The 27,853-nt window shown below is 46.4% G+C and overlaps 2 protein-coding genes across 2 annotated transcripts; both read left to right on the forward strand.

The window, feature by feature from the left end:
* Positions 1–834: 834 nt before the first annotated feature.
* On the forward strand, positions 835–11,601 carry LOC115324258 (GRB10-interacting GYF protein 2-like). Its single transcript, XM_040209325.2, has 4 exons — positions 835–1,256; positions 5,111–5,337; positions 6,340–6,606; positions 10,960–11,601. The coding sequence occupies exons 1-3, from the start codon at positions 999–1,001 to the stop codon at positions 6,602–6,604; spliced, it is 750 nt and encodes a 249-aa protein (XP_040065259.1). The 5' UTR covers positions 835–998; the 3' UTR covers positions 6,605–6,606; positions 10,960–11,601.
* Positions 11,602–12,929: 1,328 nt separating this feature from the next.
* On the forward strand, positions 12,930–25,910 carry LOC120839099 (U3 small nucleolar RNA-interacting protein 2-like). Its single transcript, XM_040209326.2, has 6 exons — positions 12,930–14,425; positions 17,996–18,130; positions 19,549–19,611; positions 21,090–21,223; positions 24,036–24,115; positions 25,664–25,910. The coding sequence occupies exons 1-6, from the start codon at positions 14,349–14,351 to the stop codon at positions 25,868–25,870; spliced, it is 696 nt and encodes a 231-aa protein (XP_040065260.1). The 5' UTR covers positions 12,930–14,348; the 3' UTR covers positions 25,871–25,910.
* Positions 25,911–27,853: the final 1,943 nt, after the last annotated feature.

Consider the following 27,853-nt stretch of genomic DNA (forward strand, 5'->3'; position numbering starts at 1 on the left):
CCGGGCCCGGCCCGAGCCCGACAGAATTTTTTAATTTCTAGGCCCTGCCCGACCCGGCCCGATGGCTGTAGCCCGAAACGACCCATTCCCATTTGAACCGGTCCCGTTTCGACCCGTTCCCGAAACGAGCTCCCCATTTGAACTCGCCCTGTTTCGACCCATTCTTTAAACGCCCTTCCCATACGAACCCGTCCCGTTCCGATCAGTTCCCTAAACGCCCTTCTCGTTTGAATTTGTCCTGTTTCGACCTATTCCCTAAACGCCCTTCTTATTTGAACCAGTTTCCGAAACACCGTTTGCGTTTGATCGCGTCCCGTTTCAACCTAAATCTTCCTAATAGTGAACTAGATATTTTTGAGAGCGATGAATCAGACAGGTAGACAAGCATATGACTGGGACTTTATTTTGTTTACAATTTATAACACTGAACCCTCGCTCACACGGAAAAAGCTTGAAGGCTTTCTAGCTTCAAGACCTCTTTTAGTTATTATTTTTAACGACGCTGTAATGAATTTGCACTTCGCTTTTTTTTTTTTTTTTTTGTATTCATTGAACCTAAAAGATTAATGAGCAAAATTCTTGCTATCAACAACAATTTATGATTTACGGCACAAGATTGCCCAGGCACGGCCCGAGAATTTTTTTGTTCAAGCCCGAGCCCGGCCCGGGCCCGAGAAAATACGTGCTACCCGGCCCGAGCCAGGCCAATACTTGGCCAGGCCCGCGGGCCGGGCTGTCCCTCCTCCCTTTCCTCCTCTCCCTCCTTTTTTTCTCTCTCGCGGGGCTTTGCAACACCTCCTAGGGCTTTGCCGTGGGGGGTCCAAGGTTGGGGGGTCTCCGAATACGCGTATCAGTCATCGTCGTGTCGTCGTCGTAACCGTCATGACCGCGAAAATGGAACGATCCTATCCGACATCAGCGACCCGGTGTCGAAGCGCAGTCGTAGGCTGCTCTCGATACTCTGCAACTTCTGGGTGCGACTGGGTCGGCAGTGGAACATGTGGTCAGACATCGAGGTGGGCCTCGCCGCCGCGAAAACTGACCGCGAAGCCAAAAGAGCCGAACTGGACGCGGTCAGGGCCAAGGTCAACCAGCTGTCCCAGCATCAACCCGGAGAGGCTGGCGGCAGCGCAAGGAGAGCTCGCGGCCGAAAACAAGGCGCTGGCGACCAAGGAGCCAAAGCAGGCGGTTGTGATGAACGGCTACAAGAACTTAAAAAGTGCCAAATGCCAGGTGCCCCAGCAGCTGAAGAAAAGGTTTGTTTTTGTCGTTCCTATCTATTGAGTGGACGAGTACTGACGCGAGATTGCCGAGTTCAGGTTCGCATGATAGTGGGTAAGCCGGTAGACCCAAAAGCTGCCTGCCTTTGTTTCCACTAGTGATGGGCCGAACTTTTGCCGAATCGAAAGTTCGGTGCCGAATCTTGGGATTCATCAGGCAAAGCCGAACTTTTGCCGAACTTTTCTAAAGATTCGGCAAAAATGCATTGTTACCAGACTCGTTGATATTTCGGTTTGTTCTGGCGAAAAAAAAGGTTTTATGTTCCTTTTTTTCTTAACTTAAATTTGAAATAAAAAAAATATATATAATCTACGGTGATATTACATTTTGTGGCGTTGATCATCCTTATCCAGCGGACACATCTTCATGAGTCAGGGAATTAACTGTGCTGAACCGTGTTCAGCGAAAATCGAGAAGCGCTGTGGGGTCGTCTGCTCTGTTTCTAGCAGACGACAAAGCGAGGGTGTGCGCGCAGGCGCGAAGAGCGAATCCGCCACATGGGGTATGGGATGGCCGCCGCTGTGCCGAGGCTCTCCGGACGCAACAACGGCAATGTCTAACAAACAGAAACGCCTCTCCGAGTTATGGGAGAGCTCATCATTAAAGCGTCCACGTACAAGTCAACTTCTTCAACTGATCACATTGTAACTGATGTCTTGTGTTGGCTGGCAATGTGCACAATTTTTCTGAAATATATGCATGTTGACTTCATGATGTTTACGCGAGTTCATAGTAATTTTGAAGTTCATTTATTTTGCCTCATTTTACTTGTTTCTATTCCACCACTTCCACATTCTTTGGTATAAATATTGTCATTTCCTCTACGGAGAGACATCGCCTTTCCTAACAAACTATTTCAATGGCGAGGGTAGAAAGTTGGGCGAGTTGGTGATTCATAATACTTAAAAAGCGCAACCAACAGTACAAGGGACACAGGAGGAGACACAGACGCTGTGTCTCCTTCTGTGTCCCTTGTACTGTTGCGCTTTTTAAGTATTATTTCAATGGCTTTGTTCGCGCTTTCGTTTTCGTACATGCATTTTGTATTTTTTCATGACACATCGCCCGTATACATTCTTTCACAACCTGTTTTACGATGTAAGAGGTTTTTCTCACACTTGTTTGTGTTGATGGACATGTCTTTTCTGAACGCGGTCGTTCAGAAAAATGCCGATTCTTTTCTGAACGCGATCGTTCAGAAAAATGCCGGGACGAGTGTGCATGCTAGCTACCATATGTAGGGAGACGCCTGGAGATTCATTGTGGGTGGCATTCTTTCCTCAAAGTACACACAGTACACACAAAGTACACACGGACGAGGTGCCCGTGCATGCATTGCGTCCAGTGTCATCTGCGCGAGATTGCGCATGGCAAAATACAACCACAATAATCAACGTCACTAGAATAAGAGACCCGAAACGCGCTTTATAAACCCCCGAGCGGACGGTTGAACCTTAGCCCCCCCAGAAAAAAAATCCTGGCTACGCGTCACATTTTTTTTTTTGTCGCCAGTTTGATTATTAATGTGTTTCTAATGACCCTTCGTATTCGTGCTTGGGCTGGCAGCAGGAAACAACTGTCATGAAAGTCAACCAGATGACCATGCGAAAGGAGCAGCGAATATTGACGGTACGTCTTTGCGATGTTTTTTTTTTCTACCATGCTATTCATGGTGCTTTTCATACTCTTTTGTGCATGTCGCGCATTTTTAGCACTTCTCGCTATTTTTTTCAACGCATTATAAAAACGACTCATACAGTGTGGATCGACTAATAATTATTTTTATCTCACTTGCAAGGAGTCACTGAAATTGCCAGTAAATTACTGGCAATTTCAGTGACTCCTTGCAGAAGTGGCGTGACAACAAGGTTGGGTAGAAGCGAGCGTGGCGCAGTCACGAATCGCGCTACGAGAGTTTTGGTTTTGAGGCATCATCAGCACAAGCCTGCACGTGTGTTGCTCTTGCTTTCTCTGGGAGTCACCGTTTCGTGCGCGAAAACGAATGCAACGGTTGCTGAGCCTTCACCAGAAGAGAGAATAATAATATTGTAAATATGCATGTTCTCCAATTTTAGTCACTTGACGTCAGCTTTGCATGAAATTGTGAGTCCCATATTCGCAACGTCTCGTTTTTAACGTTTCAAATGCCTGTTTCTGGTGTTAGGACACACACGAACGTTTCGGAAGGTAGGGAGAGTGAATGTCGGATGTGCAACGTCGAGCATTATAACTCTGTGTTTAGTTTTATGCAGATACATGCAAATCGCAAAATAACACTAATTGAAAAAAAAAATATATATATATTATTTTGTTTTTGCACAAACAATACTTGTGAGTTGAAAACAGAATTGTTATAATTGCGAGGAGTGCTTTAAAGTAATTGTCGGCCAATATCTCAATGTTTCAGAATGCACCGCATCATTAGTCACTTGCGCAGTGGACTGCGTAAATTACTAGTCGATCTTCTATTCTTGAGGCAGAAAATATCCAAGAGAACCACACTCGCTCACAAACGCACAGTTACCGTGTTCCCTACCCCACACCTCGCCGTAACCGCTAGTTGTACTACACTGCACGATGGTAACCGCACGACTGCACGGCGTCCATTTGCAATCCAAGACTCCGTTGCACTATCCTCCTTGCTCCGTTGGCTCCGTCCAAGGCTCCGTCGCGTTCTCGCGGGTGCGCAGACATTTGCCGAATCTTTGGCGAACTTTCCTGCAAAAGTTCAGCGTTTGCCGAACTTTGCCGAGTCTGAAGTTCGGCAGATTCGGTCCATCACTAGTTTCCACTACACTCGTCGAACGCGTCCGAATGCGAAAGGCAAATGGCGGACGCCGGCGTTCCGCGTTTTGAAGCGTTTGATGAGTGCAGTGGAGAAAAAAGCAGCTAGCTTGAGGTCTCCCCACTAGTCCTTCCAACCGGAGCTCTGGCTCCCTCAGTTTTGCGGCACATTGTTTCATTTCCTATTTTCCACCAACATACAGTGCGTAAGGGACCTTCACAGTGCCTCCTTTTTAGGCATTTTTCAAAAAATGAACTGTTGGGTAAACACGGCACGAACATAATAATAATCTTAATTCAATGCTGAGGGGTTGTGACAACACAGAAAGGTCATTCGGCCATGTCTGAGGCCTGCAGCGATGCGTAATGAGGCAATTTTTCTCAAATGTTTGCGGCTTTCCGTGCCAATACTGCATGAGAATGTCGCTTTGATCGCACCTTTTGTACAAATTCATGCAAGCAGACAAATGACCAACCTAAATGGCAGCCTTTCAGCCGCTTTTCCGTTTTAGTCCAGTTCTAAACCGTGGCAGATGAAAATTGCTCTTTTGATCACCTCAAAATCTTGTTTCGATTTGTTTCAGTTTCAATGGTGTGAACATAATTGACCAGTACAAAGTGGCGACCCATAAGTCCCTCGGTTAAATATCTGTCAACAAAAGCCTTTAAAGCCAAGTTTTTTGTGGTAAGAGAGTGGTGTAGCACAATGACATATTGAACATTCAGGCCTCATATGTCCTCGGCTTGTGGTAGTATCTTCTTTCTTCCTTCACCAGCCTCAAGAAGGCTGCCATTAGTTAGTCACAGGTGTCATACATAGATGGATGGATGGATGCTAACAACTGTACCCTTTATAACGGGTCGGGCGGTAGCTTGCGCCACCTACTTGCGGTGACAATTGGGATCAAAATTGCCATAGTGAACTTCGAAAAGGGTCTGTGATCTCGTGGTCTGCCACACCCTGTGCATTCTCTGCAGTGAGGTGGAGGTCCTCGACCTGAAGTCTGCAGTGCACGACGTCCGAGCCAGAATCTGCCTTTCGCAGGAGCGGCAGCAACGGTGCGTGGCGGAGGAAGCGAAAACAGCGTCCCAGCTGCAGGAGGAGCGTCGTCATCTGCAAGCCAGGGTAGACGAGTTGCGCCGCAAGATGCAGAAGGCTCCGAGAGAGCGAGAGGCCTTGACCAACCTCAAGACCCAGCTGCTCTTTAGCCTGGCCGTTGCGCAGCGGCTGGAGTCGTTGGTGCAGGCCAAGGACGAAGCGTCCGCGCGCAGGTCCGTCCCGTACTCTGTCTTTTTTCATAGCCCTCCGTCGCACCGCACTTGGTGTCCTAAAACCGCCGCGGCGGCCTGGGCGGTTGTCTTGCGACGAGTTTGCTTCGACTTGTAACGTCGGAGTTCGGTGCGACTCGTAACGTCCTTGCTTAAAAAGCTTGCTTAAAAAGTGCTCTTCTCTATCCGTGTTGTTTTGAGATTGGTTCACATATTGATCGTGCTGCACTGGCTTCCAGCCAGCTGCGACCAGAGGACGCACTGGCGCTTCCATTTTGCCTAGTATATATTTTCTGCCCTGCCGCAGCGCAACTGCCAACCGTAATCTCGTGGCTAAGTAAATGTTTCCCTCATGCTCGTACAATCTAATTTTTTTATGCATCATTCACTTACCGTGGTCTCGAAATAATTCTGACAATGTTATAGGCAACCATTGCTCGTATGTAATGCATAGATTTGTCCTCGCAAAAACTGCGAAACCTTGTCTGTGGACTAGACGTGCTCCGGGGCTGCCTGACAGATGGTGTTCGTGTGCCCTCCTCGTAAGCAGTTGCGAGAGATCGCGCAAGACGCTAAACGCATATGTGTACACCAGTCTTTAAGCGTAATTCTATATCAGGAATAACTAACCAAATATAAATTTTTTTTTTGTTTTCTTTAGGGGAGCAGTTTAAAGGCACGTCTGCACTTTTGTGTTCTCTGCTTTGTTTTATCGGGGGGAAAGTTCCGCGGCCTTTTTGAAAAGAGGAGGAGTGCGCATGCGCAGCCTTGGGTGCAGCTCGAGGCGCGTGAGCACACGTGTTCCCACACCTTTGACTGCATTGCCACAGAATGTCGTCCCCGATTATAGCAGAATCCGAGAAAGTTGTCCCCTCTCCAACTGCTTGAGTTATGCTCTCGTCCCCATACTTTTGGTAACACTGCCCGTAACTGTAATCATTGACAAAGTGATAACGGCGGGAAGGAGCTGTTCTTGCCCCGATTTGCCCGTGCCTTTGAACGCAGGAAGAGTGCGGAGGACAAATACCACCCCCTGCTGAAGGAGAGGGAGGCAGAGGCCGAAAGGAAGAGCCAGCTGGACGGCCAGACGGCGTTCCAGCACCAGGCCATGCAGTCCAAGCTCAGTGTCAAGAAGGGCGTGAGTTGCGATGAAAATCTTCGCAACCGCGAGGGGCGCTGGAGTCTGCAGGAGAGTCAGCGGTCTCTGGTGATCTGTTGGTTCGCGGGTGCCAGCACTCTTCTGAGGCTGCTACAAGTTCTGCTGTTTTGACTGTGAGTAATCATAATATACATTAGGGTAATAATAAATAATAGCCCCTTCCCCTGGCAAATAGCGAGCGCTCGCCGAGCAGATTCTTGTTTCCCTCGCAAGATGCGAGCAATCGCTCCGTGTGCCACTTGTAGATCTGGAGCCAGTGGGGCGCTCGCCGAGCGGCTCCAACCGCTCCGTGGAAAAGTGGCGGAGCGCGTCGAGCGGTCCGGAGTAGTTCTCCGCGCAGCCTTTTTCGGAGGAGTACGACCTTTAGTCGTCTCTCGCAGCGTTTCAGTTTCGTTATCGACATTCCCGCGGGGGAGTGAAGGAGTTTCGCGGCTTTTTTGTTTCGATTGCTGGTTGGGCTTTCTTGGTGTGCTTGTTTCGTTCCCTTCGTCATGACCGACTCGCTGGAGCATAGTGCAACGATGACATCGTTGGAGTTAATTTTAGAAGGTCTAATAAAACGCAGTGACAGAGACGAAGATACCAGCATAGCTCGAGTGACGACGAGGCAGCCGTTCTCGGCGAAGTGTTTGCCGAGTCGTTTGGCTGGCCAGCGAAGAGGCCCAAGATTCCACGTTACGTCGAAGGCGTTGTGTGCGCCTATTCGGATGAAAAGTGAGGTATGTCGTTTGTCCGTTTTGTGGTCTCTGTTATGTAATTGGAATAATTAGAAGACAACACGTTAAATACTCCGCGGATGGAAGTCGCCTTTGGAGATGACAATCGCTTTACGGCTTACATGTTTGGTTAATAGCATCCTACGGCTCGTACAAGTATTTCTAGTTGTCTGCATCGAGCATATAACTGTAAGGGAATATAAATTGTGTCTTAACGTCGGGGTCACCGTTAATCAAGTAGTAAACAATCAATTTTATGTCAAAGCATAAAATTCCGATCAGAGCTTCATGCTTTCAGCAAGATAGCAATGGGAACCGCAACTGTTCAAAAGCGAGAGCAGACACTCTGGAAGTGGTGGCGCTGGGAGCGTTACGCTCGATTTGCTCCGCAGCGCGTGCCACTGGGATGGATCACGTGACCGATCGCTCACGGAGGCGGACCGCTCGACGACCGCTAGTGCGGAGCGCTCGGCATTTGCCGGGGGAAGGGGCTATAAGTGTATTAAGATGAGCTCAAGCTAATCAAGAGTTGAGCTAATGTCATTTCGGTCTAATTCAAGTCCACTGGGTGAAAAATAACTCGTAGAAATCAAAAGAGTAATAATAATGTCAACTGAGTTCATTATAGAATATATCATTTGGAGGTATAATAACACAAAGTAATCAAACGAGCAACCAAAATGTCAATTAGGCCGAATTAAAGTTCATTTGGTCAATAGTAACTCAAAGTAATAAAACAAGTAATTGCAATGTGAGTGAATAATAAATAATTTATTAAATATTAGCCCCCCAAAATTATAACAGTCATCGCAATGTCAATAGGCCGAATTAAGGTCCCTGGGGCCTGGATCAAAAGTAACTCAAAGTAATCAAGACATAATAATGACTGACTGAGCTCACAACCGATAAATTGGTGCTATAATTACACAAAGTAAACAAGTCGCCAAATGTCACTTAGGCCGAATTAAAGTCAGTTGAATTGAGAGTAACTCAAAGTAATCATAATGTCAATTAATAATCTTCACATAAAAAATAAATTTGTTGAATATTAGCTGAAAGTAATGAAAACTCATTAATATGGCGTTTAATTCGAATTTACGGCCAATGGGTCAATATTAACTCGAAGTAATAAAAAAAGGAATAATAATGTTAACTGAGTTTATTATAGACAAACTGGAGCAAAAATAGCATGAAGTAATTAAAAGAGTAATCATAAATATCAATTGTACTTATATCATCTAAATTGTATCAATGATAAGTTGAGTAATAAAAAAAGATTAAACAAAACGTCCATTCAGCTAAAATAAATTCGAGTGCGCCATAATCACTCCAGGTTACAAAAGAGAGTAATAGACATATCCATTACGCCTCGTCAAAAGCGGGACTAGTTACTCCAAGTAGTCACAATAGTGATCAAATGATCAGTTGCCCCCCCCCCCCCCCCCCCCCCTCAAAAAAAAGAAATCTAAGTGTATAAACAATTATTCTAAGTTACCAAATGTGTAGGCAAAACACGACCATTGTGGATTAAATTGACTGACCCCGGGATTAAAGTGGGCAGTGCAAGGATTAATTTGTGTGGCGCTGGGATTAAATTGAGTGGTACTCGGATTAAATTCGACCTCGCTTAGGTTAAGATGAGCGGGAAAACCTGTAGTTCAGTGTGTAGCATCTCCGCATCAAGCGGCGATCAAACATTTGTCATGCATGCACACTTTTCCTGGACATTTTTTTGCCGACTTATTGAAATAAAATACTCGGAGCGCTTACTGACGCCTGTCCATGCACCCTTTCGAGAAAGAAAAAGACTGTCAAAACAAAGGCTGCTTCAGAAGCAAGTAGTTTCTTGCGCTTGGCCTGTGTGCTTCGTCTTTTTGTCCCTTGGGAACATCCGGAGGTTGCTTAAAAAGTGCTCTTCTCAATCCGTGTTGTTTCGAGGTTGGTTCACATATTGATAGTGCTGCACTGGCTTCCAGCCAGCTGCGACCAGAGGACGCACTGGCGCTTCCATTTTGCCTAGTATATATTTTCTGCCCTGCCGCAGCGCAACTGCCCCCCGTAATCTCGTGGCTAAATAAATGTTTCCCTCATGCTCGTACAATCTAATTTTTTTATGCATCATTCACTTACCGTGGTCTCGAAATAATTCTGACAATGTTATAGGCAACCATTGCTCGTATGTAATGCATAGATTTGATCTTGCAAAAACTGCGAAACTTTGTCTGTGGACTAGACGTGCTTCGGGGCTGCCTGACAGATGGTGCTCGTGTGCCCTTGTCTTAAAGGGGCCCTGCAATGACTTTTTGACTGGTTTTTAATTTGCACTGAACCTGAGCGTGCTGAACGTAGTAACTTAATCCAACTTTTCTTTTCTCAAATTTCGCTTTATTTTAAAAGTTATAGGCAAATTAGAATTACAAAAACAAGCAAAAAATAACCTCCTTCATGACGTCGTAGGTTTTGGCTTGAGTGGCCTTGAACTAGAGAAGGAGTAGTGAGCTCATCGAGCGCACACGGCTGCCGCACTCCGTGTCGACGGCTCGAGAGGGCGCCACTAAAGCACGTGTTGCGTAGGCTGTATGAAGCGGGCGGCCAGGGCAGCTCGCATTGCATTTGCAGCGCGACTAAACACTAATTCGGCATAACATTTCATTGGCCACAAACGACAGCAAACACGGGGTAAAGATAAGTTCAGAACGGGAGCCACTTCGCGCTGACGCACCGCCAAATGGCCAAATCGCCAGCAGGGCCCGCGCCGAAGGCCTTCGGAACGCTCGGAACCGGTCGGATTCTTGAGCCGGTATACGACCACAGCGCCGCCGCGTACATCTGGGACCTTTCTACGCTCCTCGTTTGTCGTAGCCTCATCCCACTAGCCTTTTCTAGTATGCGCCGTTTTTTTCCGCCGCTTGGTGGTGGGTATGTCGACAAGTAATTTCTTGTTTCCGTACTTTCTCAACTGCATTTGTTTCTTTTCTGATCTAAAATAGTGAACAAAAACTACTTTCATACATAATTGAAACGGTTCGCGACACTTATATTTTGTATCTCGACTAAAAAAAACCTCTTAGCGGCTTTGACCAGTGGCAAGCCTAGGACCAAAGACGTCACATTTTGCGCGCTTTCGGTACCGCGGGTCGCCCTCGTCGGTGGAGGAGGTTTCCGCGTCGTCCGGTTAAAATATGACGCAGTGATATTTAGTTACTCTCTCCGTGCCCGCTGGCTTGCCCCAACCCCAAGAGACGTGGAAACCGCAAAAAAGGTAGACGCTTAAATATGATTGCAGGGCCCCTTTAAGAAGTTGCGAGAGATTGCGCAACACGCTAAACGCACATGTGTAAACTAGCCTTTAAGCGTAATTCTATATCAGTAATAACTGACCAAATATTTCTTTTGTTTTCTCTAGGGGAGCATTTTAAAGGCAGGTCTACGTTTTTGTGTTCTCTGCTTTGTTTTATTGGGGGGAAAGTTTCACGGCCTTTCCGAAAAGAGGAGGAGTGCGCATGCGCACCCTTGGGTGCAGCTCGAGGCGCGTGAGCACACATGTTCCCACACCTTTGACTGCATTGCCACAGAAAGTCGTCCCCGATTATAGCAGAATCCGAGAAAGTTGTCCCCTCTCCAACTGCTTGAGTTATGCTCTCGTCCTCGTACCTTTGGTAACACTGCCCGTAACTGTAATCTTTGACAAAGGGACAACGGCAGGAAGGAGCTGTTCTTGCCCCGATTTGCCCGTGCTTTTGAACGCAGGAAGAGTGCGGAGGACAAATACCACCGCCTGCTGAAGGAGAGGGAGGCAGTGGCCGAAAAGAAAAGCCAGCTGAACGGCCAGACAGCGTTAAAGCACCAGGCCATGCAGTCCCAGCTCAGTTTCAAGAAGGAGCAGTTGGCCCAAGCGAAGCAGCGCCTTGAGGAGCTCCATCTCGAGCGCCAAGAGGTGGTCTGCTCCAAGGATTCCGAGGTCTGGCACTGCCAGCTGGCCGCCATTCTATAGTAGGCAAGGAGGTTATAATGGGCAGGAGGTGGCATAACGTCACGGAAGTGGGCGTGGACAAAAAGTGTCCCCACAGTCTTTCGGCCAACAGGAAAATAGTCCCGTGTGCTCTGCTTTTTGTGCCAAAATAGGCAACGCTCATGCTTCCCCTCCTTCCTCAATACGTGACACGTTTCCTCTTTGTCAAGTTGAGAGCCGAAGAGAAAACCTCTGTAGTATCCTGCGCAACAAAGGCTGCTTGCACTCGGCACCATGCAACATACGGCAGTTTGCTCTTGGATGTTCCATTCTGGTTGTGAACTGCAAAGGGTGCATTTTTCACTCTTCCTATGAAATTCGCGCGAGTGTGCAGGTTGCTTTGCCATATTTGGGCATCTTCTTCTGCGGGCCCCCAAATCCTGTATTACTAATTTTAGGCGAAATCGGATGAACGCAATCTCGCTTCGTGTCGGTTTGGACCGGAGAAACCCGCGTCTCGTTTCGTGCACATCCTACCGTTTGCCGCCTTGGTACGACTGTGGTCGGACAGCATAAAGGTTTTTGTTGCACGGTGTCCCACTGCCTGTGCATGGGATGCGTTAAAAACAATTTACAGAATGTTTTTCGCCACAATAACAAACATATTGCCGGACGGTCGGCCTTTGCCCAAATGTTGCACTATACTTTGTTTCAGCTTCCGTCATTGCATTATAAAAATGTTGGAAGAGTCAATGATGTGGTCGGTCATTCATGTTATTTTTCCTACACGCGCCTCCAGCCTATGTTTACGTAAAGCCCCAATTGCCCCTTAGCAATAGAAATAATTTGTGCGACAGACTAGGCGGCAGCATTGTGGAAGGAAACTGGCCTGATTATATCTGCCATGTTACATAGCATAGCGTGACTACCAAAATTTTCAAATCTGTTTGAATTAACCAGAAGTATGAAATATCAGAGTTTGAATTATCGCGAGCCTATTGTATCAATTACTTTCTGCAGCAACTTTGCACTTAACATTGCAATAAAGTGATTTTTAGGCTACCGTAAAAAAACCGGGCAAGCGCCCACTCAAAATTTAGAGATAATCGCGAAAAAATGGGGGATGGGCACTTGTCCGGTCATCAATTTTACAAATAAATGTACTGTGCATACTTTTTCATATTTTAGAAATTTGGATATGGGCGTTTAATGTGCAATGGGTGAATGCGCGGTATTCTACTATAAATTCATTTTTTCGGACTGCTTGATTAATCTGAGCTTTGCATGATCCCCATCGAGTCCGAAATATTGGTCGGTGACTATCAAACTTAAACACAATGGTTACACACCACAGGTCCCGAGGACCAGGACATCAATGAGCTGGCCTTCACCTTGTCCTAGGCAGCAGCGGAACACTATGGGCGGGACCCTGGGTCACTGCACCAGCCAGCTCATGGATGCCGTACTGTACCCTGCACGGCACTGCGTGTGGCTGAACTGGCCAAGCAGAGGGTCATTGCACGACTTTTATGAGGCGTCGCTAGCCATTGCAAGTATATATTTTGGACACTCATGTCTGGTAATGTACTTTGGTACTCTACAACAGAACAGATTTGGTGGCGGTTCAGTCTTGCCAATGAGGCCATTTTGAAACTGAACACATTTAGTGGCAGCTCGGTTTCTGACTCAGCGGTCTTGCAGCAGTGTCTAGACTCGGCACAAACTTCTTTGTACTTCATTGTCAGGGCTAGTGTAATTTCTGCAACATCGCTAGGTGCGAATTCGCACAGTTCGAAGCTCAAGGGGCCTTTGCACGTTGGTGCCGTCTCTGAAACGTTCGTGGATTTAGAAGGCTGTGTTCACCGGGATCACGACGGACGAGCTGGTTGGCCATTGTAGTGAATGGAACAGAAAACATTCATTGACAACATGTCTGGTTGCGCCGTGAAGCGGAGATTTATTCGTCGATGCTGCATGGCTTTTGTGGAATTGGAGAAAAGAAACAAAATAGCTTTATACCGCCGTGCGTGATTCGTCACTCGCTCTCCGAGAGCTATAGTGTTGATAAACGTTCCCCCTACGTCGTGGCGGTCACATTAGGAGCTCTTGTTAAACGTACGCACGGTTTTGCAGCAAAAACTATGAATTAAAACACTCACTTTGCTTGCTCTTTCACTTTTATCTACCGATTTATAAAACCCTGGCCTGCGCGTTCTGCATGCGAGCAGGAGTATGCGGCGAACTTCCAAGCAAGCAAGAGTGTTTCGGTTAAAGTCAATGTTCGATTGTTACCGGTTACCTAAATTGTTGAGTGACTTAAAACGTGTAGATGGGTTTCTGTGTGCCACAAGTAAAGCGAAAGGCTTCTGCGGACCCTGCTTCTGCTCGATGGGTAAAGCTATCTGCGTAAGCCTATCCCACACAGAAAGGCGACGAAACCGTCGCACGTCAATCTCGCAACTCCAGAATGCTCCAGCGTTCCGTAATAAGCAAAGAACATTACACAAAGTCAGGTATGCTAATCGAAAACAGCAGATGCAATCGGTTCATCCCCAGTGAGCCCACCTATACCTTCCTGCCGGCGCCATTGCAACCCGCGCACTGATACCGCTGATACGCGTTTGAGGAACAAGCTGACGTCACTTCTAAACATGCGCTTGATTGGCTCTGGCGGTCCGTAGCTTTGGCTCAGGGTCCAACGTAAGATGAAACGGCGGTATACTAGCTTTAGGTCTACCCACTAGTCATTCCAACCAGGGCTCTGTGTTCTGACGTCCCCACACTTTCTCGTGTCCTCCTCTTCTCAGTGTTTTGGTACATACTCAAGTGCTCTGCATCATGGACAGATCTTTTTTTCTTTTTTCGGAGGGGGGGAGGGGGGGTGAGTTGTGTTTCTCTTTCAGGTTAACTTTTTCTTAATGAAAAATCAACATACTCCAGCTTTTCTTAGAAAGAAATGGTTAGTTTTTGGTGACATAACAAATATTAGGTCATATATTGGGCTACATTTTGCCCATGAAATAGGTATCTCCTTGCAAACTCCCCCTTCTCCCCCACCCCACCCAGCCTGACCCATAAATTCGCCCCTGCTCATTGCCCTGCATGTTCTGGTCAGATATTGTCTGAGTTGACCTGATCGACTCCTTTGTTCCCTGCATTCATCATAGGTTTCAAACCGTCCTGAATCATGGACGAAGCCTTGCAAGACTGCACTCTTAGTCCCAGTCCTTTTTGGTGGATCGGGTCTTGCCATGTTCCCTTCTTGTGGGTTCCTGTCGTAATTAAATAAATTGTATTTTTTTCTGATGACGGTGCATACCTACTGGTACACGTCAGAAAAAGAGTGTGGTGAATCTATACCATGGATTACTGTGAAACATGCGAGAATGTAATTATACAAAAGATGAAGCTCTAAAACGCTTGATGGAAAGAAGATAGATATCCCCGTTTAATTTTTTTTGCCACCTTAACATGCTATGTCCAAAGTATTGCAGTCTATCGTGGCATTGGCTTTTGACCATTCACACTTTCAAGGGAAGGCTATCAGCAAGAAGGGTTCCCAAGCCTTTTCTGTTTGCAATAATTACTGAGAAAGGTTTATGCGGAGCGCAGGTTTGTCTGCTTTTTTTTTGCAGGGGTTGTGGTGAAGTCGAAATGCCAAGCTCTGATTGAAGGATGGTGGGTACACAATGCTAGCTGCCTTCAGGTCTACCCACTATCCTTCAGAGCTCTGCATTCTGACATCACCACAACCCCTGCAAAAGAAACGGACAAACTTGCGCTCCACTAGACATTGCCAAGTGGATTTCAATACGTCTAAATGCTTAAACTTTACACCATTTTGTCACCATGATTTTAATGAGGTTTTGCTAGGGGAAGTATGTTTTCCAGAGAGTTTGCAGTTGCCATACATAAATTTAAGGAAAAAAAACATTAACTACATTTGTCCTCAGAGTTTTTACAGAACACACATCGCTATCACCATCACTTTATTTGAATCACCATCACTTTTTATTTGGGTGGATAGCACTTGTGTTGAGATGTTTTACTTCCGCAAGTCCAAAAAGCATCCTTGCCGGGCAGCTGTCAACAGTCTAGTGTTGAGCCGAAGTGGGACGGTAATGTTGGAGATATGAAACAGAATAATACCCAGTGTTAAATATTTATTTGTTTGCTGGTCTGCTAGGCATCACTGAGGTGCTTTGTTTGGCTGTGTGCCTTTATTTTATGCTAATAGAATGTGCTGCACCCACAACTACTGCTTAGTCGCACTCGTGCAGGGGTCTACGACAGTTGACCGAACACCATTCCATAGAAGCATGTTTTCAACTACGGGCACATTTCATCGAAGCTCAGTTTACAGCAACATTAATTATTGAAAAAGGATCGCCATTTAGTGAATCTATTCGATGGGCATAAGCAAATCTGGAAGCACCTAAATGCTAGTGCGATTTACTGAGGCATATTTGCCTATGCTTTGAGCACTCGCTCTTCTCTCTTAGGTTGTAAATCAGGCAAAACGTAAAAGTATTCTTGCGAAAACAGCAGGGTTGTGACGTGCACAGAACATGTCTATCATACTCTGAATGTGCTGGCCGCCCAAGCGAGTGATTCGCTGACTGGCTCGGCTTCACCGTTGGCTGAGGCAGAGCAAGCAGTCGAGTTCGGTGAACTGTGTTTTCCCGAAAACAAATTTGCTAAAAGGAGGTTTGTTGCCATTTTCTCTAAACTGTGTCTTTCTGAAAGGATTTAATAAAATGGTTTTTTTTTTAAACCGGTGCTTGAGAAAATAGGTGCCTCCGCTCAGGCCCTAAACACTGTTGTTCTTAGATCTATCAGTTGACGAGCTCCACAGAAAAGCAGTGTTCAAAAACAGTTCTCTGTTGCTGGCACGCAAGTGGGTAAAGGTACATAACGTTCCTAGTGCCATAGTGTCAATGCCTCCACGGTCAATAAAGAACATTTTTGGAACGACACTCTTTTTGCACTAAAAAAAATTAATGCTGTGAAGACCTTATGTTTACTGTAAGAACCACAATAAAATCACTTTCCACCGCAGGTAATGTGCATCCAACCTTCCACCAGATCTGTCCATAGGACGGGCCTATAGTGTAACAGGTGCCATTGAGCGGATGTGCCGCAAAAAGGCGTCGGGCGTTTTTCGAAGCTTGTCAACTGACCTAGATCTAAGAACATGTGTACACACATTGCTACCATTGCCAGGCGAGTCCAGACATTGTTGGAGATCTGCTGTGTTTGCTGAAAAATGTTTTTACTATGTTCACGCTTTGGTCAATGCAAGCACATCTTCTGTAGCAAGAGCTACACTGAGCGAGGTTCAGCAGTTTTGCGTGGCTCGCATAATGAGCCGTGCGCCGTGCTGCGCAAGCGCGAGGAGCAGTGACGTCAAACGGTGCTCAGCTGGTGCGCCGGAGCCGCCACCGCGCGCGCCTCGCTGGTCTGCGCATGCGCGAGGAGCAGTGATGTCACACGGCGCACAGCTGGCGCGCTGGAGCCACCGCGCACGCCTTCCCGGTCTGCGCATTCCAGAGAAGTGACGTCATAGCCGCGGCAGACGCTGCACCGGAGCTGCGCAGTCTGACGCTGCACCGGAGCCGCTTGGTAGCGCCTCTCATTTTGTGCGCATAAGCTCACGCTACGTATACCCTGGCATAGCCGAACTAATTTTCAGTAATAATGACTAACATTTCAGCAATCAAGGAAGTTGATACTGAAATGTTGAAAGCAATAAAGAAATTAAATCTAGGCTGTTCCTTGGGTGGAGATCTTATTTCTTGTTATATTGTTAAGAACAGCACTGATTTTGTTTGCCCCATCATTGAAGCATGCATATCACCCGAGAAATCTGATCTTCCATCTTGTGGAGAAAGTTTACTGTATTACCAGTAAAGGAGGCTGGTGACATGTCTAGGGTAGACAACCATTGCCCCATTTCCCTACTGTATGCTCGTTTGAAAGTGAGATAGTTATACAGACATGGGTCTGTTTACTCGTTACAAGCAGCACCATGGAACACAATTTTTTTTAGAGATTGCTCAGTACAAATTAGTTTCTGTACACTTGAATACACGGTGCCATTTCTTCTTTCTTGGAAGCAGGTCGATATTATTTATTTAGATTTATAACAAGCTTTTGATAAGATCAACCACAATCTGCTTTTGTAAAAACCTTTATTGTATGGTGTAGCATTGCCACATTTAAAATTGTTTAATAACTCTAAAAACTCGCAAGATGAGGACGGCAGGGAAAAGCTTCAGTTGCCCTCGCTCCAACATGAGCTTCCTACCTTTGGCAATGCTTCAAGCCCGGGCATTTGTAAGACACGCCCAGACGTTCTCATTCTGTTACGGACCATATCTAACATATCGCCCAAATCATGTTCAGGCGTTCTTGCGAGCCTCCAGAATGCGCGCGCAGACAGAGCATGAGAAAAGGTGCTTACTGGAGGCTGGGTGCCAAGAGATGCCAGATGCCCTGCATTTCTCATCTTGTCAGCGACTATTAGCACCGCTGGTGACATCTTTTTTTGTTCACAACATCAGAGGCAGTTTGATACTTCAGCACAGGCACGTAGCCAGGGATTTGTTTCGGGGGGGGGGGGGGGGTTATGAGATGACTCATAACCAGGGTTATGAGTTACCCTCACGTAACCCCCCCCCCCCCCCCCCCCCCTGAGGTCACGTGGCCTCAGGGAATCACCTATCCCCTCAGTACCCTTCCATCCTCCTTTTCAGGAGCTGCGCTCTAGTCCGGCTTTATGGGGAGTTGTAGACAGCTTTCACTTTTTTTGGTCTACACCCCCAACCCCCCCAGGTTTGGACATCAGGACGCGGTGACGGGTATCGACAGGTACACTCGAGAGCGAGCCGTCACTTGTGGGGGTCGTGACAACACGCTGCGCATCTGGAAGGTCGTCGAAGAGTCACAGTTGGTGTATCAGAGCCACAGGTGTGTATATTTGCTCTTTCTCGCGTGATTTGAAACGTGGTGGCACAAGTGTGCAAATAGCCCCCAATCACTTCCGACTCTGAACTAGACAACGGGTTCCGCAGTATTTGCAAAGTCAAGTATACACGCTATCTTCTGGAAATGGCCACTTATAGCACTGTCAGACTTAATTTATTCTTATTATAAAAGAATGAGGAGTAAAAAATAGGAAATGTATGTGAACCGGAAGTGTGCCAGGGCTACCCAGTAGGTGGCACCACTGAGTTTGCTGCCAAACAAAAAAGGAGCGAAGACTGCTTGCGAGATGTTTCTGTTGTGGCATGATGGCTAGAATGTGTCTTCAAGTGGTGCGTCTTGCATACTATAGGGCAGTTCCACACGGATTTTTTTGGCTCATCACTTTGCTAGGATCTGTGCTAGTAACCCTTTGCCAACACGCAAGGGAAATGTATTTCAGCTTGCTCAAGCTCTTTTGCATTGTGATTAATTGCATCAGCTGGAGAGGTCAGTGACGTAAAGTAATGTTGGCTGCTACTATATTCTTTTACAAACCAACTTTTATTCGGAGTTGAGGCGAGCTGGCACTCGAGCAGTCAGCTCGTCTGCCAGCAGATAGGCCCCAGATGACGCCGGCACGATTCGAAACACAAGAAATTGAAGTTAACAGGGGTTTGTGTGACCCCAAGTACGTCCCCTACCGTGCTCCTCGAGTTCTGCCGTCGACGGGGCCGCTTACCATACTTCCGCATTACATGAAAACAAATAAGGCAAATGGTGGAAAAAGTTTCCCAGTATTTTTGGACCTGTGTATCGTTAGTGAAATTGCCCTAATACTGCTGGTCAGTCATGGAAGCGATGGCATTCTTGACCAGAAACTCTGGTCGTGATTGTCTGCCGAAATCTTTGTCAACTGGCCAGCTGGCAGGCGGGTGGTAGAGAAGACCTGTAGTCCTCACCTCTTTTCTGCTGCCAAACCTGTCGGTTGTTCTAGAAAGCAGCGTCTGCCAGTGTTGCAACAATCTGGAATGTCACCGCGTTAAATGTGATCGAATAGAAAATGGGCATTGTAAGCACATCAGTCGGTTGCAGACGGTGTCTTTTGCACGTGTTTTGTGCCTGGTTTTGGAGATACTACTTTTTCTTTTTATAATTTGTGGAGCTATCCTTGTTGCCATGGTAATGAACAAAAATTGACAGGAGGCATGTCTGTTCTCATTGTGGCCTTGCTGGTGCTCGTTCCTTTGAAAACTGCAATGCAGTGATTCTATGCTGCAGCATTAACCACACGGTATGCCAGTAACAGAATACTTATCTTGCTGGCATATGTCGAGCAGAAGTTGAGGTTTTGAAGTTTACCCAAAAGGCATCTTTTAAAGCTCCTCAAGAATAAACTGGTTGTTGCTTTGGATTTATTTCAGCTGCTCTGTGGACTGTGTGAGCATGATCAACGAGCAACACTTCATTTCTGGTGCTGACGATGGGTGAGTGTCTCCCTCCACCTCTAGGACATTTTTCTAAGCCTGATCATGCAGTCATCTTCAACTCTTTTATGCTACTATTAGGGAATGTTGGGATTGCATTCAACCATATGTTGAGCACGCCTTTAATACGAAACTTTCGTAGGTACTGTATTGTATCATATTTTCCGGACTATAGTAGTTTCCGGACTATAGGGTGCATGGGTGCAGGCAAGCTAGTGAATATTAACCATGTTGAATTAACTTGAGTCTGAATAACAAGAGAAACATGAGACCGTAGAAAATAGACAGGACGACGTCTAAATTTTTAAACATTGCCCAGCCTATTTTTATTTTTTACAGCAGTGCTGTTAAGGGCTAGGTTCCCCAGGATTGTGTCCGTGTATGTCGACACAAGCCTACCTGAACAGCTACCGCCATCTATAAGCGAGGGCGGGAAGCACACAACCAGTATGGTTTCCGCCGTCGCTCGGAGATGGCGGCAACCTTTCCAGCTATATAATAGAAGAACGGATAGTTGGGCATGTTGGTGGGAATTCATCGTAGGAAAACAGCGCGAAAAACAGATGACGACGAAGAAGAAGCACACAGTGTATCGAGTACAGCTCCGCTGGTCTTCCTTCTTCACGAGAGTGGAAAGGCTGTTTGCACACTTTGCTACAGGCGGTTAGAACTTCGAAGTGTGAACGCATAGCACATGGAAACCATTGACGACGCTGCCACAGAATACGACCCCAACTCCGATAAGGTGCCTCCCGACTGATACCAACACTCAAAATGGCAAGCGGCACAAATGATAACTAGTCGTGATGTCAGAGGTCCAGTTCGATCTTTGTTTTCTGCAGTGGGGGAGGGGTGGCGAAAGCAGTTGGCAGTTGTGACAGACAGACAATGTGAGCGCTGTCGGTTCGGCGCGCTCCTCCCCCTCAGAATAAAAGTGAGCCCGTCCTCGATTGCCTCGCGGTGGAGTCGAAGAAGCTTGTGGCAGAAGGCGTGATAGATTCGAAAATCCCTACTCGCATCCTTTCTGTCGTGTTCCTTTGACGTTTAATGTTTCTCTCCTTCCCCAGTCTGACATTAATTCAAACGCGTTTCTAAGTTAAAAGTTTATGAGGCGCAGACTGTCTACAAGTGCGGGCTGTACGAGGATTAGTGTTTTCTAGGTTGTTAAATATTATGAGACGTGACGGATTTCGAGAATTATAGAATCTGCTAGTGATAGTTTGCGTACGACACAAGCTTTTTTGTGGGCTAGTAAAGGAGGCATTTGTTAAGGCATGCTGCGTACGAACATTGTTTACGTCCCAACAGGGTGCCAGGTGCACACTGCTCCCGGTGCAAATTATCCAAGGAAAATGTTTTTTTTTTTATCAGAATTAATTTTTGTTGATCATACACTGTGCGGACTACATTCTGTAAAATATGCTACAACTTTGACTTCTTTTCGATGACTATACCGTGCCCGGCGTATTTCGTTTCAGGTCCCTGTGCCTGTGGACGGCAATGAAGAAGAAGCCGACCTGCACTGTTCACCAGGCCCACGGTGCTCGCGACGGGTCTCCGTTGTGGCTCACTGCTCTGGCTGCACTCAGCTGCACCGACCTAGTTGCCTCGGGTATGCGCATTGCCCGTAGCACTCTACAGACGTCCGGGTGCTCCTGCATTTGAATGCAGGTTTCTCTATGCGTGCGTATAAGGACTCCGGCGTAAATGCAATGGAACCTCATAGATACCTTCTTGGCGCACCGCGGTAAAGAAGCGTGTAATCTGGGAAAACATAATGGCTGGTAACACTTTTGGGGGTCTAGATGTGACAGAAAGCAACTATTGCACAACAGTGAACTGCCTCTATTCAAATATAAGCGTGCAAGTGTGTTTCTTTTTTCCTGCCAATGCTTTTTATGGTTGGGGATCAACTAATATCTGCAACCAAAAAATGTCAACTTAAAGGAGTGCCAAAAATATTCAAAGCACATCGAGCCGGCCGAGATGTCTTCTGCTCCTAGCACGCTGGTGCGAAGCGGTGAAGCGTGATTTCAGTCTCCCATTGAGGGTATCAAAGGTCCATTTTTATGTTGTCGGAGCAAAAGCACAAAGATGCTGTAAGTAATTTAGAGGTACTATAGTCGGTTACAAGTCAAGAAGGTAGGAGAAGCTCCTCCCACAAGCGTGATGCGCCCGTTTAAAATCTTTCCGCAGTCGAAAGAAGAGTTCACTGCAAATGCTCCTTGTTCCGCTTCAATGGATAGATATTAGCTGCAGAGTGATGCCAACTTATCTCCGATCCCACTTTTTAAGAAAGCGACCTTTGTATTCATCGGAGGGGGAACCGAGCCCCTGAAAGCAGCCTTTCCTGGAAGTTGTATTTGTTTCCATCGGAGGAGGAAAACTCTAGTCTCCCTCTCGTGGCTTCCACAATGCTAAGTCAAAGTTGAAAGATAAAGCAAATATGTACAGGAAGGCAAGACCCTCCTCGCGCGTTGGCCGCAACGTCACGGAAACGATGGGACGCTATTGGATGCGGAGGCGGCGGAGGGTTATATGATTCCCTTTGAGGAGCATTTGCTGCTACCTTCTCGACCTGTAACTTACTATAGCAGGGGTTCTCAAACTGGGTTTCGGGGTACACAAAGGTTCCACGAGCTGGTCTCATGGGTTCCGCAAACACCCAAATTGCAACCCCCCATGCCACAAGCTGCGCGGAGGACCATGCAAAGCACCTTCATCTCACTTTGTGCTGACATTGCGATTGATATGGTGGGGATATGTGGGAAGCAACACAAGCAAAATTGCCTACAATTGTGCATCTGTTGCTTCTCGGTCAACAAATATGGAGGGGGGAAGAAGAGAGAGAGAGGGGGGGGAGGGGAGGAAGGAGGAGGAGGGTGTTCAGCGGCAGTTTTTGAGGCTTCCTGGGGTTCCGTGAGGCCAAAAAGTTGAGAACCCCTGTACTATAGTATACTGCCTATCAAAGTTTATAGATGGACAGTACTACCTGTTGAGACAAATAGGTCAAACCCATGTAAATTGCAAAAATCAGTTTCATATGATGTGGCACTAATTCAATCTGTATATGTGGCTAAGTGGTGCATCTGATTTGTGAAGATACGGTTTAAAAAATTGGGTAAGAAGGAAGGAAATTTTTGCTTTGCTCTTGTTGACTTGTTTTTCTAATTTATTGCCTTAATGATGTTTTTCTAATTTATTGCCTTAATGCATTAGCATTAGTACCTACATGAGAGTGAAAAGCTGATGTCTGTCTGCAGACAAAACAGTGGAAAGAAAAGCGTGCCACATAGAGAGCAGGAGAGTAGTGAAGAACAAAGGCGAAAGGGAGCCAGCGTCATGGGGTGGAAGCCAATGAGTTTGCGGGAAACCGGTGAACTGCAAAAGCAGCGTCCGGCAGCGGATGCCATTGCTAAGCATGCAAGGCAAGCGAATTAGGCGGAGGAGTGGAAGTAGTACCTAGCTCTACTGTCCGAAATGCGGCGCAAGAAGCGGCCAGCCGACGCAGGTCTGTGTGCGACAGAGGTTGGAGAAAAGTGGGCTCGGCGAGCCTACTTAGCTGGAAAAAGTTTTAGGGAGGTCCATCAGTGGATTTGTAAGGAATGCATCATCATGACACATGAAAAACACCACACATGTCCCCCTTTGGGAAATGCTAACACTGACCCCATAACGAAGCCAAAAAGAGGCAGCAAAAATTAGAGAAGCAATACAGAAAGCCAAAACAGAAAAGTGAAGGGGTCAACGTCAGCGTTTCCCAAAGGGAGACATGTGTAGCGTTTTCCAAGGGTCATGCTAATCCATTTCCTAAGAATCCACCAATAAATCTTCCTTTATTTTTTTTTTTTTTTTTTTACTTTGAGATTAAGAAAGCTGAAGCAATGTGGTGAATTGGGTCGGTTGGTATTGAGACGACATGATGACAAAACGCCGCACAAAGGACAGGACGACAGGAGAACTCGTAGGACACACGAGCTTGTGCATTCTATGTGTTTTTCTCCTGTTCTGTCCTTTGCGTGCTGTTTTTTCATCATGTTGAAAAGGCTAAACTCCATATCACACCTTAGGAAAACTTGTTTTTGTCTAGCCGCAGACACTATACTCCGTGTCACTAGCTGCGTGCAGTACAGGCGAAGGCAACGCCAGGCGGGGGAAGAAAAGGCAAGCACTAGGAAGGTTGGGAAGGAGGAGAGAAACCTCCTCTCTAACGTTCCTAGTGCTCTCCCTTTCTCCCCTCGCCCTCCATTGCCCTCCTCTCCCGTCCCACCTTCCTAGTGCTCATCCTTTCTCTCTTCGCATGGCATTGCCCTTGCCTGCATTGCAAACAACTAGTGACACGGAGCATAGAAGGTGGGGGGGGGAGCATTTGTGTGATAGCTCGGTGTACCTGACTAAGTATTCCTCTTCTTTCTTTTTTTCAGGATCTTCCAATGGAGAAGTGAAGTTGTGGAGTTGCGGTGATGACTGCAAGAGGCTGACTGAAGTCATCTCGATTCCTCTGGTACGAAAACCAATGGCGCAACTGCCTCACTACTGCAGCATCATTTTTTTTCTCTTGTCAACTTTAGAAAAATCTGTTTTGCATAATCACCTCTTATGTGAGGGTTCTGATCCAGGTATATTTTGCTTATGCTAGTATATGGTGACTGAGGTGCTGCGAAATCTTTGTGCATGCTCATGACTGGCCATGTCTCTTAAAGACTGACGTGCAAAATATTTGTCAACCAGGGTGAAAATCCTTCTTGCCACCCTTCCCATTTCCCCTCTCCCGCTCTTAACTTGATGGGGGGTCCTTTTTTTGTTGCTGCATCTTGGGACCGGATATGCCGGGAGCTTATTCTGTCTCATCCAACCCCAATATCCGGCAAGAAAAGGAGTCCACCCCCCCCCCCCCCCCCCCCTGCCATCAAGATAGCGGTGGGAGATGGGAAATCGGGAAGATTTTCATTGGTTGAAAAATATTTTGCAAGTTGGCCTTTAAATTCGAAGGGATCATGAAATTATTTGTTTTCCACTTTGGCTTTTGACTGTTTTCCACTAGTGCTCAGTGCTTCATGGTGTACTCAATTCACATTCGTAAGGCATGCCGCAGACATCAGCTTTCGTTCACAAGTGCTGGTTTCTACAAAAGGAGGAGAAATGGTTCTATGAGTGTGGGACCATCTTTGTGCTTCACTCGCACGAGAGTGCATGCAAATGGGATGCTTAACGAGACCATGTGCTCACCCCAGTAGCTTTAACAATGCTTTGTGCTATGTGTGAGACTAAGTACAGCACCTATTTTCTCCTATTATGCCCCTTATTGAAGCAAAAGAAAGGATTATCTTTTGGGGATCATACTTTGCTTTGTAGGGCTAGTCATAGGTTGGAATATCATGGGGCCAACCTTGAGTTTATTTAAACGGGAAAACGACAAAAACAAAAATGGTGTAGTCAACAGCTACTTCAATTGCTGCCTCGGTCCCTTCTGCAAGCAGGCTCACTCGAGACAAGGGCCCCAGTGACGTCCTAAGAAAATGATAACACAATGCAGAGAAGGGTCATCCGGTCATCTGCTGCCAACTTTTAATTTCACAGTTCCTTTAAAAAAGCACAGCAAACTTCTTTCGACAAACGTCAGGCTTTAAGGCGTGTTTACACCGGCGATACAAAGCAGTCGTGCGATATGACTAGATAGCATCACAAAAAAAAATTGGACATTCACACTGCCGTGCACAATGAGCAAGTCCAACGCCTTCGTTGGCGCGTCGCCTCTCGAAAACTCCCGCTCCAAACACCGTTGATTGGCTCAGCTGCTCTGCGACTAGATCGCATCGCAAAAGGTCGGGTCAGGTAGCGACTGCTCAAATCGTGTTGCTTTTTTTCCGCGATGGTCGCTTTTGTGATGAAAGGTATCGCGCAGCTAGATTGCATCGCCGGTGTGAACGCGCCTTGAAAGACTATGCATCTCGCGAAAAAGTGGGGCCATGACGATACTAGTTTTACTACTTGCTTCATTGTGATCTTTTGTCTCCGACTAAATTTTAAGATGATTATGTTTGTCCAACAGGAGGGCTTTGTGAACGAGCTTGTGTTCAGCAACTCTGGACAACTGCTGGTTGCGGCGGTTGGTCAGGAGCACAGGCTGGGACGCTGGTGGAACCTGAGGAAAGCCAAGAACTGTGTCGCCATCGTACCTCTCAAGATTTCCGACCGACCAGTAGCAGCCCTGGCAGATGCCTCTGCTAAGCCTGTCCTCAAAGGAAAAGTGCGATGAGATACTGGTTAAAAATATAAATAAAAAAACTTTTTTGTAAGATGTTTTTTTATATATATATTATATTTTAATTTCTGATGGGAAAGTCTCGCCCATTCTGTGTTCTGCATTTCACACTCCTTGAACTAAAAATTACTTCCATGACCATCCATTGATCTGGCTCGAAGTCCACTGAGCTATTCTGGTTGGCTCTTGTTTCATGAATTGTTTACATTCAAGCCAAGTCTATCAGGATTCTTGAGCTGTTGCAATTTACCAGGCGACCCTATTGGAGAGCCAGCCTAGCCTCGTTAAACTGGTGTTTGACAGTGAGAGGCACTAAAAACAATGTACTCGTTTGACTGCTTCGGATTAAGTTGCATCATGGCTGTCTTTTTTTTTTTTTTTTGGGTGTCGTGAATTCGGATTGAGCCTACTTGTATCCGGGTGACCACCCGTCCCGCGACTCTCGGGAATGTCCCGCATTGAGGGCTCGTGTCCTGCGTCCTGCGAGAAATTCCTGAATCGTCCAAATGTCCTGCATTTCACACTGTCGTAAAATTCACTCCGCAACTCGTGGTGCTGCCGAACAACGGGACACGGGGAGGCACGGAGGTTGTTGGTAACCGCATGAATCGCAATGGTACACCATTTTCTGTACAAGCATTGCGGTAAGCGACCATCGTTCATGAAAGAGAAATGACGTGCATGCGCCGTTGTAACTCTGCCCTTGGTGGCATAATATTGTAAGAGAAAATTGCTCGCCAAAAGTTTAAATTATTTTCAAATCGCTGTGTCAATGCAAAAGGGTAGCTGTCGAATTTTTTTTTTAGTGGAGACACCCATACAATGCAAGAAGCCTGCAACTCAAATCGGTCTATAAAGAACATAAGCCCGAAGATTTACGGTTGCTTATTTCCATTTGATGCATTGATTTCTGCTGCAGTCAATCTTTATGTTTTTCAACTTCGACAGATTTAATAACATATTTAGCATAAAAAAAATATATCGCTGGGAGTAAACATTATTTAAACTTAATTGCTGCTATACAATTTGTAGGTGTGAAAACAGCGCAGGATATTAAATGTGTTAATAGAGCGTCGGTTCGTGGTGTGCGTTAATAAATTTCCTCTACCTCTCCCCCTCCCCCCGTCCCGCGTGTTCCGCATTTTGCTAGCAGGAAGGCGGTCACCCTGACTTGTATGTTTTAGATTATTTTCTTGTGACTGCATGAGGGTGACAACAATGCTAGTCACCTGTTGGCATGATCTGGAAAGGCACTTAAATTGTTGGAAAGATAATGTGCAGAAACGGGGAAGAAATGTCCAGGACGTCTGCGCAGCCTGGTTAGTTTTTATTGTTGAAGTATAACAGGATAAATGAGTATTCCTGGATATTTCGACGCTTCCTTTGTTCTTAGAGTCAGCGGTCGCGGGCAGAGTTGCTCTTGAAGGTACACTTGCTGTAGGAGTGCTTGGAAAAAAAAACTATGTTTACTAGGCTAGGACAGAAGTATTGAGGACTGGAACATATAAAACAAAATATGAGGAAATGGATATGCGGTGTGCCGTATGCTAAGGGGAAGACTAGACAATGGAACATGTGAAGTTGAGGCGCACAGTGCTTGCTCCCACTTGCTCCCACCCACCCCGAGGGGGCGATGAATTTAGCCGGAGCGCTGGAGTTTGCAGACGAGAATGGAAGAATGAATGTTGAGTGCATTTTAATAACGAAGTTTAGTTTAGAAGAGTGGTGCAAATTAGGGAGAATTGAATGACGTAAAACTAACACAGCTGGGGACAGGCGAGGCAGGAAAATTAGGACTCCTTGCGTGGCTCCGGCCCAAAGTCTCAACTAGTGCATGCAAATATCTGTCAAACCGGTTATGCGGTTAACCCTTTCCCGCCTGACGGGACACATGTGTCCCAAAAGTATGTGATTTTTTATTATCTCCTGCATGCTCCATATCCCGGCAAAAACCTGTCGGGACACTGGTGGCATTGG

The sequence above is a fragment of the Ixodes scapularis genome, unplaced genomic scaffold, assembly GCF_016920785.2.
Source record: "Ixodes scapularis isolate PalLabHiFi unplaced genomic scaffold, ASM1692078v2 PGA_scaffold2__306_contigs__length_199485367, whole genome shotgun sequence".
NCBI classification, from domain to species: Eukaryota; Metazoa; Arthropoda; class Arachnida; order Ixodida; family Ixodidae; genus Ixodes; species Ixodes scapularis.

Bases quoted from the DNA above. Each gene is read 5' to 3' on its own strand.
- LOC115324258 (XM_040209325.2), top strand. From the start codon at position 999: ATGTGGTCAGACATCGAGGTGGGCCTCGCCGCCGCGAAAACTGACCGC. The intron at 1,257-5,110 runs GTTTGTTTTTGT...TGCCTTTCGCAG, and splicing joins CCCCAGCAGCTGAAGAAAAG to GAGCGGCAGCAACGGTGCGT. The intron at 5,338-6,339 runs GTCCGTCCCGTA...CTTTGAACGCAG, and splicing joins GACGAAGCGTCCGCGCGCAG to GAAGAGTGCGGAGGACAAAT.
- LOC120839099 (XM_040209326.2), top strand. From the start codon at position 14,349: ATGGACGAAGCCTTGCAAGACTGCACTCTTAGTCCCAGTCCTTTTTGG. The intron at 14,426-17,995 runs GTGGGTTCCTGT...CAACCCCCCCAG, and splicing joins TCTTGCCATGTTCCCTTCTT to GTTTGGACATCAGGACGCGG. The intron at 18,131-19,548 runs GTGTGTATATTT...GATTTATTTCAG, and splicing joins TTGGTGTATCAGAGCCACAG to CTGCTCTGTGGACTGTGTGA.